The sequence below is a fragment of the Ostrinia nubilalis genome, chromosome Z (assembly GCF_963855985.1).
Source record: "Ostrinia nubilalis chromosome Z, ilOstNubi1.1, whole genome shotgun sequence".
Lineage (NCBI taxonomy): Eukaryota > Metazoa > Arthropoda > Insecta > Lepidoptera > Crambidae > Ostrinia > Ostrinia nubilalis.
Genome location: NC_087119.1, coordinates 4,137,589 through 4,152,014, shown reverse-complemented (window position 1 = coordinate 4,152,014; position 14,426 = coordinate 4,137,589). Strand labels below are relative to the sequence as shown.

General features: G+C 37.4%; 1 protein-coding gene across 1 annotated transcript in view; it reads right to left on the bottom strand.

Annotated features, from left to right (window-relative positions):
* LOC135087020 (basement membrane-specific heparan sulfate proteoglycan core protein-like) overlaps window positions 1-14,426 on the bottom strand; it is a 235,366-nt gene that overhangs the window by 29,597 nt on the left and 191,343 nt on the right. Inside the window, exons 69-74 of the mRNA XM_063981873.1 lie at window positions 13,196-13,387; window positions 12,092-12,230; window positions 10,540-10,675; window positions 9,241-9,410; window positions 8,437-8,669; window positions 1,352-1,497 (exon numbers count right to left, since the gene is read on the bottom strand). Of these exons, the coding sequence (XP_063837943.1) occupies window positions 1,352-1,497; window positions 8,437-8,669; window positions 9,241-9,410; window positions 10,540-10,675; window positions 12,092-12,230; window positions 13,196-13,387 (1,016 nt within the window). The remainder of the gene's footprint in view (window positions 1-1,351; window positions 1,498-8,436; window positions 8,670-9,240; window positions 9,411-10,539; window positions 10,676-12,091; window positions 12,231-13,195; window positions 13,388-14,426) is intronic.

Below are 14,426 nucleotides of genomic sequence, written 5' to 3'. Positions count from 1 at the left end.
GGAAGAAAATAAATAGTGGACCAGTTATGAATCCAATATTCAAAGCTGTAACGGTACATTGATTGGTAAATATGTAGTTCAAATAAGCCGTCGCGTCGCTGTAAATTTTTAAAGACTGGTCATCTACAAAATTTATTCGATTTTAAGGGAGCGATCCACTCTTGACTGATAACCAGATTTACCTGTACATACTTACCTAAGCAATCATATGTCTGAATAGGTAACACATTTCATTATTCAAAAAAGTAATTGATTCTGCCCACAGTTAAACCGTTTTATGTCTTGATAAGACTTTCGTTTGAAACAAATGATTAAATCTTCTAAGTCTTCTCGACTTTGATAACCAGATTTTCCTGCCTACATACCTACTTAGGCAGTCATAGGTCTGAATACTGATTTTATTATTCAAAAAAGTAATTGATTAAGCCCACAGTAAAACCGTAGGTACTTTACGTCTTGATAAGACTTTCGTTTGAAACAAATTATTAAATCTTCTAAGACTTCTCGACTTTGAACTTTCATTTAAATTTGTCACATCACAAGTACATAAATAGAAAATAGTAAGTAGCTTAGTTTGGAAATCAAAAGTTTGGCATAATCAAGTAAACTCGCCGAAAAAGTTTCTAAGTGGGCGGACGAGACCACTTACTGAACTGTAGAACGATTTTGCAACAGATTCAATTTTGTGATCGATTCTTCGATACGAACTCGAAAACTAAAAAAAAAAGTATTTATTTCTGAAAGATGTCTAATATCTTAGTCATAAAATTTGACACAATAGAACTACTTTACACGTTTTATGATTTGAATCTCAGGGGTAGACCGCTCTAATTCAATTTGTCGTTCAAAGCACAGCACAAACTTTAGGGGTGTCAAATGCAAAATGTCGTATTTTTTGTTTTTATCGTATCATGTGGGTTCATCAATTAAAATAAGCTTGCCGCAAAAATGCCTTTTGAAATGTTGAAATTGCAAAAATTTTAATCCTAACATTTTAAATTTGCATAAAGTTCAATCCTTTAAAAGTTAAGTTTGCAAAAATTTTAAGCAACATGTTGATCCATATCGTGGACAAACGTCGGTAGGTACATTCAAGTTCAAAAAGTACTTAAAAACTGGGATCATGTAAATAGAATTATTAATACTGTACTGTACAATTGTTTATTATTAATAAGAAAATATATTGAAAATTTGACATGTAATGAACATTATGAATAAATTTCTTATTCTTATTCTTATTCTTAGACAAAGTGAATCCGATATTACACGTAAGTATAATAATTTTCGCAGTAACCAGAGTCGAGCCTTGAAATGAACGAAGGAAGAATGCGCATACAAAGGGTAAACTTACATTCTTAGGTGAGTCCAGTTTGTCTTGGAAGCTGTACTGCAGGTCGACAGTGAGCGTGACGGTGGGCCCGACGCGCGCGATCTGAACGTCGGTCCATTCGTTGGCTGGCAGGCTCCTGTTGCTTTGCAGCACCACGGGCCGGCTTCCTACAGTAGTAGAAAAGGGTCATTAACTGGCATACTTTAATTTCCTCCATTTCTATCCCTTTACCCTAATTGGGGGCTAATTAGGTCATCCTTATCGTCACTCAAAATGAAAACTTACAAACACCTTTATTCCCTTTGAGTTACGCTCACTAACGAGAACAAGGAAACAAACTCTCGCCAATTAATTTCTATTTGTAGCAAGTATCATAGATACTTGTCGTAGAGCCGATTTAAGAACCCTTGAATACCCCTAAAATATCTGCATCGTTCCGCCCTCAGCGATTAAACATTGTATCAATCCGTGCCGTAGCAAAGGTATTAAGACACCCCGCAGACTACATACTTTTAGTCGGCCGATAGTTGGGCCCGATTCTAATGTGTATTAAAAATCGGCCGATACCAAATCGGTGTATAATGTGCGCACTTTCATACTTTTTTAATATCCATACCACAGAATAAATAATAGTACCTAGTACCTACAGAAGGATTACTCCGCAAGACGATTTAAATAAATACGAGTCTTGCTACCACGCGATACAGTGTAATTCAGCTCGCACAGCACTACGTACCTACAATTTTATTCACCTACAAGTTTTGTATCTTTCTATCGCGTGTCTCTGAACTCTTCTTACGCTGTTAGGGTTGCTATGCTGTCTAGTGAAAAAATAGAATTAATCTACTTAGGTATTTGTAATGAGGTACGTATGTAGGTAAGTATTAGTGTTATTTTACCTTTGTAAAAATAACATTTTAAATATACCTACTTAGGATAAAAAAGTACTTATTTTAATACAATGTCTTTATTCATACCTATTTTAACATAAGACAAATAAATTAAACATACCTACTATCACAGAAGAAAGAATGACATCATACCTACCTACTTACTACGCAAACACGAAACGGCTACATCCTAGAACGAGAGGCGTCACCCGAAAATCATATTTGTATTTATTTTTTATCAAACTTAATCTAATGTTACTCGCTGTAGTACTTTGGTAACAATTTATTTTTTACTGAATATTGTTGGGGTAGGCTATGCATTATGGTAAAAGAACTTGAAGAAGCTTGTCGTAATTTGGTGTATTGATGTTACTCTTCCGTTTCATTACACGGAAAGGTAATAGTTAATATTTTAACGATAAAATCCTTAAAACATCATAAATTGTATTCAAAAGAATTATTTAAAAGGTAAAACATCAAGTCCTGACGGGCGCGCGCGTGACACTCGACTGATATAAGTAATACCCGCCGGCGCGCCGGGGCGCTTCGCTGTAGGTAATTATCGGATGCACCGCGCGGAGTGAGCCAGGCCTGTCCATACTGATTAACAGCCCGACCCAACTATCGGCCGACAAAATGTCTGTTGTCTGCGGCTAGACTAAGGACTAAGGCTGAGTTTCCATCAAAATTCTACGAAGCAACTGTATGATGAGAAAAATATTTCATCAACTGGAACCAGTTATTTGTATTTTCTCGCAACTTTGATGGAAAAGAGGTGGGCGAGAGAGCGAGGTGATATCAGCAAATAGACGATATTTCCTTTGAAAAGTGCTCTCTAATTGCGTTATATGCTCCGCTGAGAAGCTTTGGTGGAAACGCGTCCTTACGGTGGCGAGTGGCCAGAACGCAAACAACGTTTGCCTCCTGTCACATAAAAAAAACCCGATGTGATCAAGCAATATTGATTCCGTGTAAATGTTTCGCTTTTTCTTACAAATAACACTTTACCTTGACGTCATGAATTGATTTGACAGACTTGCACGAAATGATTGTGCAAGTGCCAGCACTAGTACCTACATAGTTTAAAACGTTAAAATTTCACTATAGTAAAAGCCTGATGGAGAACGGATGCATATTTGCAAGTTGATTAGAATTTTAAATGTCAAGAGGGCATGGATTAGTAGTAACCTGTTAAGACTGCACTTTATAATATACCCAAGTCTTGGAAATTATATTTCCTGCAATAAAGGCTGGCAAAGGTAACATAGCCTTGAACCTCTTTCCTCATTACCGGTCGATGTGCTTTTCCGGGAGCGGAGTTAAGCCAATAATATTCTTGACTAAAATAGAATTTAATTAAAATCTTATACGAATACTTTGACTTTATAAGAGCTCGGAAGTGGCCCTAAATACTCAATTTAATATTTATTTATAGGTAGTGTCAAAACAATTATATTTTATGTAAAATGATGTCCAACACTTGAAAGTGTAAGGTTTCCAAATAAAGTAATGAATTTCATCTAGGTAATTAAGTAGATAATTAATAGACGTTCGTGTAATACGAGTATTACCACTTTAACTTTTTAAAACAATCTTGATCGATAGGAATCTTTTTCGAATAATAGTTTGTATCAATCTAAAACATCACAATATGGAAATAAAAACGATATTTTCTTGCAATAAAGACATTTATACACTATACGTAATACTCAGCATCTGGGATGTTACATGCAGATGGTGGTTTGATTTTTGGGAACTTTTAGTATTTCATTGGACTCTGGGGTGAGTGAGTAAATAGTTGCAGGCAGTTAACGTGCAAATATTGAATGCTCATTTTCAATTTGTTTTTCGGAGTTGATATTGGTTCCAACAAATTAATACAGCTTCATCGGACGACATCAAACGTAACCGTTTATTGATACTGAAGTTCAAACTTAATAAAGTGACAAAAATAAAAATAAATCATAGTGGTCTTGTTCCAGAGTCCAGACATATCGAGGTTACCTTTCCTTGTAATCGGCCTCCAGACAAGTCTATTCTGAGCGACTCGTCTTCACTGAAATTTAGGCCTTATTGTCAATGTATTTTTATGTTTCCTTCGTCTGGGGGTCAGGTCGCATGAACTTAAGATCGTAAAAAAATATCGATTCGAAGTATAACTGGTATAACTTCAAAGTTTCGAGACGCAGCGCATTATTGTGCATGCGTGTACACTCGAAGGTTGCCTAATTAGGTACTTACTAAACTTACTGACAACCAAACATGTTTGGTTGTGGGTTGACATAAATACAGCAATGGAATTTTGGAATAAATAGTGCAGAGCTAGTGCCAAAAATTGTCAGTAGAGAAATATCGAATAAAGAAGATAAGAATTAAACTGTACTAATTTATGAGAACAAAAACCCCTATGCACGGTTGATACTGAACTCTGAAATGCCAACAATGTTCGCAATTATTTTCTACATTTGCTGGCGGAAGTCCCCTCGCTGCCCTACGCGATGCAACGTTTATACACTCAACATCAAATAAACCGCACCTTCCGCGACGCGAACTTTAAAGATTTTCTTCTGACACAATCATGGTACCCCAACAATATTGGTGTTATTTGAAAGCCTAATAAATATCCTTAAAGAAAAATACATTTCATTTCTAAATAAATGATTAACATTTACCATAAATGTGACTTGAAAATATACCTCACTTTGGGCTCACCTCTGGGATCAATTAGACCAATTTTTATGGTTTTAAAACCAAATAAAGATCTCACGTGTCCTCTTTAACAGATGGATAGCGATTAATCCCAACTTAACAGTTTTATAGTCATAAAAAATGGCTATAGCGTAACTACCTATTTTTTGAAGAAGTGACTCTGGATCCTTGTAAAGACACATTTTTGGGGTAAAAACCTTTCCTTTAATGAAATGAAGTTTAGAACTAGGCTTTCAAATGGTACCAATGTTGGTGGGAAGTAGGGATGCATACGTTTCATAAGTGCTTGTCGCGGGAGGTGCGATTTATTTGATGCCGAGTGTAGTTATTATTGATATACCTCTACAAAATATCAGTCTGCTGAAGGGTGAGAGCGACGGTCGATGGCCGGCGGCCGGCTTTTAGTGGACATTACACTCAAACAAATAAACATATTCACTATAGATTACACTGCGGAACAAAAAAATAATCTGCGGCATCTATTTTGTTAATGGATTTTGTAAACACTTGTACTTATTAGACATACGAGTAAATGCTATGCATTTACTTTCTTTGGATTGACTCTGGTTCTTGAGATAAACGAGACGCAAGAAATCAATGAAAAAAATTTACCAACCCTTCCTAAAGTTATATTAATTTCATTATACCCTACTATTATTTATTTTTACTCACGTATTTAGTTAAAACAATTTAGTAATCAGCTACTAGACCTTGAAATTATCACTTTGTGTCCTATAATATTAAGTTTTAAAGAGCTTTTTGTCTAAAAATATATGAGTTCGTTATTTTTTTTTTTTTATGTGATAGGAGGCAAACGAGCAGACGGATCACCTGATGGTAAGTGATTACCGTCGCCCATAGACACCCGCAGACCCAGGGGCGTTACAGGTGCGTTGCCGGCCTTTAAGATAAAGATACGCTCTCCTCTTGAAAGCTTGCAGGTCATATCCGTCCGGAAACACCGCAGACGACAGTCCATTCCACAGTTTGGTTGTACGGGGCAGAAAGTTTCTAGAGAAACGTACTGTTGTGGACTGCCAACCATCTAAGTGATGGGGGTGGAAGTGCTGTCGGGTAGATCGGTGGCGAAAAGTGGCGGCAGGAATAAGTCCGGATAATTCTTCGGAGCACTCCCCGTGATACATGCGATAGAAGATGCACAGTGAGGATACATCTCTACGCAGCGCCAAGGGGTCAAGCCGATCCGAAATGTCCTGGCAGTCAACGATTCGAGCTGCTCTCCGTTCAATGCGGTCCACAGGGAGAAGCTGGTACTGGGGCGCACCTGCCCAAAGATGAGAACAGTATTCCATATGAGGCCGAACCTGCGCCTTGTAAAGTTGCAGACGATGGGCTGGAGTGAAATACCGTCTCGATCTATTGAGGACACCAAGCTTCTTCGAGGCTAATTTAGCCTTACCCTCTAAATGACCACGGAACTGGACTTCGCTCGATATGTCGACACCAAGGATTCCGATGAAAACCTTGTGTTTACAACCCCAACAGTTTTTGTTAATATTTGGCTTGTATACTTACAAAAGCAAAGAAAAGATATCATAGAGGTAGTGATAAAAACCTACTAAGCATACTTTGGGATGAAGCTTTCATAAAAGAATAAATATTAGGGGTCCAATATCGTCTGCAAGCCTTGTGTAGACTCTTTGCGATACTGGAGTCAAGCAGGACGTATAGGACTTCAATTTGATAGGCCAAAAATATGGACTGAGTTTTCTAATCACTAAAATTATCAAAAGCCAACCAAATTGAAGTTCTTTACGTCCTGAAACGTCCATTTGAGTACGGAAAAATTAAAAGCAGGCAAGTTCGATGAACCGCAAATCCGTACTCTTATAAAAGACATTGTGTTTGTAAACCACATAACACAAATTGAATCTGAAGCATGTCTAAGCTTTGTTTTAGTAGTAAAACAATATTTGGGAAGTCATAGAGCACCAGACTTTTCAGAATTAGTTGCTAAATGGTTTTAAAATTTTCACACTTTTGGAGCTAATTTGAATAATAAATTGATTTTTTTACAATAGCCATTTGGACAGATTCCCACACAATCTGGGTTATTACAGTGAAGAATAAAGAGAATGTGTCCTCCAAGTACATCAGGATAGTGGAAGAAAGGTACCAACCAAGGTCGATGGGACCGCCACATGATGGCTAACTACTGTTGGACTTAATTATGGAATTTTCCTGGCCAAAATCATAATAGAAAAGCTCACATAAAAAGCTTTTTGTATTTTTTTTCTATTATTTGATGAACAGCAAATACATTTTTTATTTTTATATCGTTCTTATAAAGGATCTTATTGAAACTATTTTTTTAACACAGATTGGTATTTTTATTTAGGTTTTTTTCATAGAAATAGTCGATAGTCTTTATCTCAAGAACTAGAGGCAATTTGACAAATCTAGTAATTTTCTAGTATTCAGCATACTAGTCTCATACAGAATTGACTATAAACTACTGTTATTTTATGCAGGTTGCGTTCTCTTTGACTGCACCGTTAGTGAGTGATAGATTAACAATTCAAGGTACCTAATGGTCGATTTTAATGAGCAATGTTATGGATTGAAAGTGCTTTTATTAGTCACTAGCTGACCCGGCGAACTTTGTTCCGCCTTAATGGCAATAAATAAGCAGACTTTTTTTTTATTTCGAACGGGATAAAAAGTATCCTATGTCCTTCTCCTGGCTCTAAACTACCTCCCTGACAATTTTCAGCTAGCTAATGTAGAGTGACTCCATTTTGCAGGATTTCTCGATTCACTGTTAATATTTTTAGAGGTGCCAAAACAAAATATTCAGAAGAGAATTTGATATTATAACTGTAACATGGTTTTGACGAATATGTTTCCATTTCACTTACAGAAAATTATTTGATAAGCTCTGTAGCGTCATTATGAGAAGTATGTACTTGTTGTAGAAGGCTGTGTCTACTACTTACTGTAATGTACAAACTTCTAGACAACAATCAATTTTTAGATACAAAAAAATATGTACGCTTATATCTATGAGTATTAGTATAAAATTGACTCAATCAGAGCTAATAACTGCCTCAGTCTACTTTTACTTCGTTGTCAAAGAGAAGTTTACTAGATACTCGGAGATCGGTATCAATATTATTTAGATTTAATATTATTTCTTATAATTGTTCACAAGAACATCACTACGCCGCGTGCCCCACCGCCCGCGCCCGCTGGGCCCCCGCGGGCGCCTGTCACATCTTTTGTTTTTGCATCGTTCACATCAGAGCAACTACGCAATTTTAATGTATTTCCTTGTAACAAGTAATAAACCGTCTGAAACACGAAACAGTGTCTCCTTCATCGAGTAGATATCTATAAGAATCCCGAACAATAATAATGTCTGTTATTATTTCGGACTATATCTAGAATTGGGTGGGATAATTATAATTATGGTATGATTGTATGTGATCACGTGTGTGCGTATGTAATTATTGTATTATTAGTGCCCGTGTATGTGCTGCCACTTACCGTCTCCAATGTCGTAAGTAAACTCCAGGCGTCCGTTGTGTACGGTGAGGGCGGTGAACCCTCCGTATCCTCTCGGCGACTCAGCGCAGTACATGATGATTCCATCTGACACCGGAGCCGAAGCTTTGACCTTCATGGACATGCGGAAGAATCGTGTTGCCTTCGGGGCCTTGATAGCGAGGTAGGCGCTTCCAGTGAACGCTGGGTATTCGATCGATTGTTTCACGTCGCAACTGAAACAAAGATTTACTTCAATATCCGAAAATTGCCGTGTTCACTTTTTTCATCGTATCATTTTAAAGCAGTGGTTCTTAACCGGTGGTCCGCAGACCACTGGTGGTCCCTGGAGCCATTCCAAGTGGTCCACGAAGACATCGCAATAAACAAGTGACGTGACGTGATGAGTCGAGTCAACACAATGCAAACGGCGCACAGTGGGTGAAAAATCGACCTCCCCTTTCATAGGATTTTGAAAAAAAAAAAAGTGGTCCCTGACAAGACAGAAATTTGGTAAAACGGTCCCTCGTGACTTAAAGGTTAAGAACCACTGTTTTAAAGGTTTGTTCCGGACAAACACAGCTCGCATCAGAAACAACTTGCTTTTGCTTGTTTTAATTGGAATCATTATTTTAATGCGGAAATGATATTAATATACACGCACAAAATAAACGAAAGCTGAGTAAATGAAGCGAGCTCTACTTTTACAGCTGTACGGATTTAATGATTATATTGTGGGTGTATCCGCAGGCATTATTTTATGTTGTTTACTTACTTGTTGCAGGTATTGTTTTGTTGTTTACTTACTTCTTGCCGGTGTACGTGACCGGACAAGCGCACTTGTAGCCATCGGCCGTGTCGGTGCACTTGCCGGGCCCGCACAGGCCGGGCCGGCAGGCCTCGCCCGTGCGGTCGCAGTTCAGGCCCGCGAACCCGGCTGCGCACAGGCAAATGTATCCGCGCTCGTTACGAGCCTCCTGTTAAGGCAATACTGCATCAATATCGAGACGTGATTTGTTGCACACGGATACTATACAGGGTGGAATTTTGTAATGCCACCTGGAGGGAAAGTACTCTTAATATTGTAGATAGAAATTTTTTCCTAGAGAAAACATTCCTTTATTTTTGAAAAGAAATATAACTGGATTCAAAGATTTCCAAAAAACTAAAATCTGTAAAATATTACACCCTGTATTTTTATTACATCGATCGTTAGGGTTACCTGTCTAAGTATAAGGATGAAATCTCTCTAACAAACTTGATAAATGAAATGAAAGGATAACCATGAAATCTTTATTTTAATTATGTACCTAGAGAAAATTGTATGGTAGTATGGTAGTGAATTTTCGAAAAAAAATCGAAAATCTTTGAATGCAGTTCTCTCTCTTTTCAAAAATAAAGGAATGTTTTCTTTTAGTAAAATTTTCTATCTACAGTATTAAGAGTACTTTAAAAAATGTCGCGGCGTCTCCGCCGCTCCGCGTTGAAAACGCTTGTAATCCGCCAGTGTGGTAAGGCTCTAATACTGACTAGTGTAGGCGTCATACAAATATGTATAGTGTAGGCCTCATACTGACTAGTGAAGGCCTCATACTGACTAGTGAAGACCTCATACTGACTAGTGTAAGCCTCATACTGACTAGTATAGGTCTCACGCTGACTAGTGTAGGCCTCACACTGACCAGAATAGGCCTCGCACTAAGTGGTGTAGGCCTTACACTGACTAGCTAACTAGTTTATAGAATAGAATAGAATAGAATAGAAATCATTTATTTGCGTAAGAGACACGGTACATAATTTTGTTCAAATTATACATAAAGCAGTTTGTAAGTGCATGCGTGCTCTACCGAATGTCGGCATGCAAAAACTTAACAAAAATGTCACATTAAATAAATTAAAATTAAAAAGATGTCCATTAATAAAATCATAATAATATTACATGCTTGTCAGGTACACATTCATTTACATTGTTTATTTAAGTCAAAATATTCTTTCATTTTTCATTTAGGCCTCACACTTTGCCAAAGTCGGCCAAAGTAGGCCTCACGTGAAGAGCGTGCACATAAGAAATTGTCTAACCTTTGAAAATTGGGGTTAACCACATACCTGACAGACTCCGTTTTTGTAGCAAAGGTTAGGCGAGCAGGAGTCACATTCCAGCACGTTCGATTGCTCAAGACGTTCCATCATAATGTTCTTCTCCTCACGACCCAGGATTAGCATGCTCACACATCCCACGAATCTAGATCGATAAGAATAGTTATAAGCAACCAATTTATTAGCTGCTAAAGATTTTAGGTACAGGCATTGCGAATCCTATGGCAAATATTATCGTAACTCGTGCATCATTCGGATTTCCGCTCGAATCATACTCTTCCATCGCCCCTGTACAACTATTTACATAAAAGCTAACGTTCAAAAGCAAACTTGTTTGCGGAAAAAGCCGATGTGTGATTTTATCGAGTACGGAGATCTGATTAAACAGTGGAAAAAACATTCGGTCCTAAAGGTTTTGGATCTGTATTAAATAATGTTAGCTAAATTAAAGAATGAGGATGAATGAGATTTTAGTTTGGACGTCGATTTTTACAAAAAATGGATATCGTTAGAGCGAAGTTAGAAACATCATTTTATACTCTAACTTAACTCTTGCAAATGGACCTTGATGCTTTAATTCGATGGTGTCATGACGCTGGACTTGTCCTTAATGCAAATAAAACAAAGCTTCTTATAATCAAATCTCCTTACATAAGACATAGTACACCGACCATAGAATTGGTGGCTCATAATCATAATTGCCTACATACTATGAGCACAAACACCACTATTTGCAGCTGCCCACAAATAGACAAGGTCGATAACCAAACATATCTTGGTCTAGTTATCAACCATAAATTCCACTGGAGTACCCACATGGAACGTGTCTGTACTAAGCTTAGGCAATTTTTAGCAAACATCACCATTCTGAATAATCGCATTCCATTCAAGGTTAAGTTAATGCTGTACAACGCGATGGCCGAGTCATATATTCAATACGGACTTAGTAGTTACGGGCGAAGTTACAAATCATATCTTGACCAGATTTTTAACTTACAACTTAAAATACTTAAAACCATAGTGCCCAACAAAACTAAAATCAAATTCCAAGACAACGTCTCTGGCCTCTTTAAATACTGTAAGATATTACCGATCCATACACAAATACAATGCACCTTAATAAAAGAGCACTTTTTTAATGAGTCTTTTAAAACTCGGGTCGACCACCCTGTATGCACTCGAGCGATATCTAAAAACCGGCAGTGGCAGCCGCGCGCCAACAACGCGTACGGCGCACGCACAGTCGAATACCTACTGCCCCGGATTATAAATAGCATGCCACCCGAATTTGTGAAAGAAATCACTGTTAAAAATATTAAATATAAACTGAAGGACTATTTCCTAAAGCTAATGTAACAATATTAAAATAATTTTATGCTGTATTATGTAATTGTATGTGAAATTGTGAATGTACCCACTGCAAACTCGTTAGCTTTACATCAAACCCTAGTGGTTTTTAAAGCTATATAAATGTAATTGTCTCAATGTAACTGTCTTTAAGTTGTTAAATAAATTTAAAAAAAAAATAATATCGAGACTCTTTAAGTTTGATGGGGCTCACCCTGAGGCTTCTGCGAGCTGAGCGGGCAGCGAGCCGTAGTCACGGACTCCGCCGATGTATAGCGGCTCTAGCAGCTCCAGGATCTCCCAGCCAGTCGATTTCACGCTGGTCGGTCCGTTGTTGTCCACGTCCATTGTTACTAAAATGGTTATTATTCACTATAGGATTACTTGCTGTACAAATGGCAATGCCAGATTTTGTATGGAAGGTGGCGTCTTTTTTTTTTCGCGCGGCCATCGACCAAATCATGTTTTTTGATTACAAAATAGTGTAATAAACCAAACTTACTATGACATGTATACCTCTAAACTCAGTCTGAACTGAGTTACGAGCGTTAGAAGTTTGATGATTTACATACTAGATTTGCTTTTTGCGCCCAAGTTTTGTAAGAAATTGCAACAAAATAATGACATTGTATGTGTAAACAAACAATACCATCCATTAAAGGCTCCAGACATCAGTATGCAGCAGAATCAGCGCAATAAAAAATAGCGCAATATTTTGTTGCAATTTCTTACAAAACTTGCGCGCAAAAAGCAAATCTAGTATGAAAATCATTAAACTTCTAATGCTCGTAACTCAGTTCAGACTGAGTTTAGAGGTATACATGCTATAGTAAGTTTGGTTTATTACACTATTTTGTAATCAAAAAACAAAATTTGGTCGATGGCCGCGCGAAAAAAAAAAGACGCCACCTTCCATACAAAATCTGGCATTGCCATTTGATTTTCAGGGTGGCGGGTGGCGGCCCCATCGAGGCGCGCGCTCGGGCCGTATCAAATTACTTAGCTGGACAGTTACAAGAATGATGCCTAATGATAATGCAACGTGTGGACATCGTGTTTCAAAATAATACACAAAGTTTGGGAACTCTACCGCAGATTATGTCTTATTATTCTATAAGACATCTCTTGACTTATTTCTCTACACCACCAATCAACTGTGTGAAGCGGTTGTTCCGTACATTTTTAATAGCAATTCTAGCCGATGACTTCACTATTTTGGTAATTAAACTCTAGATTTACAGTGTTTTGGGGACACTTCATTTTTAGGACTAGAATGAAGTGTTGTGCCTATTTTTATGTGTCATCTAATTTAACTTACTTTTAGAGTTGGTCTTGCTGATGCGAATTGTGTGCCAAGTGTTAAGTTGCAGTGGACGGTCTCCATCGACGACTATGGGCCCGGAGCCGACGTCGACTATGAACTGAGGCACTCCACGGATGAGTTGCAACGCGATGTAGTCTCCGTTAGGCCCTTGTTTCTCGCTGTTGAACAGAATCAGTCCGGTCCCGTCTGGAATTTAAAGGGTGAATTAGCGAGCGTCCACTTTGATAAGACCTAACGCTTGAAAAAGTTTTAGAAAGTTTTTAGGTCGCCCGAAAACATGGATGGTATATTTCATAGCTGTCATTTTAAAGTAAAATGGTTGGTTTGATGCTATTAATTCTGAAGGCTTAAATCCAGTTATATGGAATTTCCAATTTGTGAACAAGCTTGCAATATAATTAATTACTGAATATAAAACTGGTTGATCCATCGAATTTAAACATAAAACTTGTGAAATTTACAATCTATAGGAGATTTTAATTTTGTGTAAGGTTAAATATGGTAGCGACTGTACATGAATGCTACATGATACCATTCGTGCCTAATCATATTCTATGAAGTACGATACGATAATAATATCAATGTAAACTATAATCCCATCAAAAACAATACTTGTCAAAAAAACCAAGTCTCGCAACTCAGTTGTTCTACGGTAAAAAGTTGTGAGATCCATGTAATACCAAGTCCAGGCCAGGAAATCTTTAACGTTTTACATAAATTATTGACTTGGCCATCGCACTAAATAATTTAATTTACACGTGTTTTCATGCGATGGCCAAGTCAATATATTTATGTAAAACGTTAAAGATTTCCTGGCCTGGACTTGGTATTACATGGATCTCACAACTTTTTACCGTAGAACAACTGAGTTGCGAGACTTGGTTTTTTTGACAAGTATTGTTTTTGATGGGATCTCATTTCTTTTTGTATTTTGTAGACAGCAGTTATACATAACTGCTGTCTACAAATTTTTCAATTTCAGTCCTGTTTTCTAGATACATCTAGAAAACAGGACTGAAATTGAAAAATTTTACTCGACTTGGCGGTTGCACTACCGTGCCCCCAAATCTCATTTCTTTTTGTATTTTGTAGACAGCAGTTATGTATCTAGAAAACTGGACCGAAATTGAAAAATTTTACTCGACTTGGCGGTTGCACTACCGTACCCCAAATATTTTAGTTTTTCCTTGATTCATACACCAAACACTACTTATATTCCAAATTT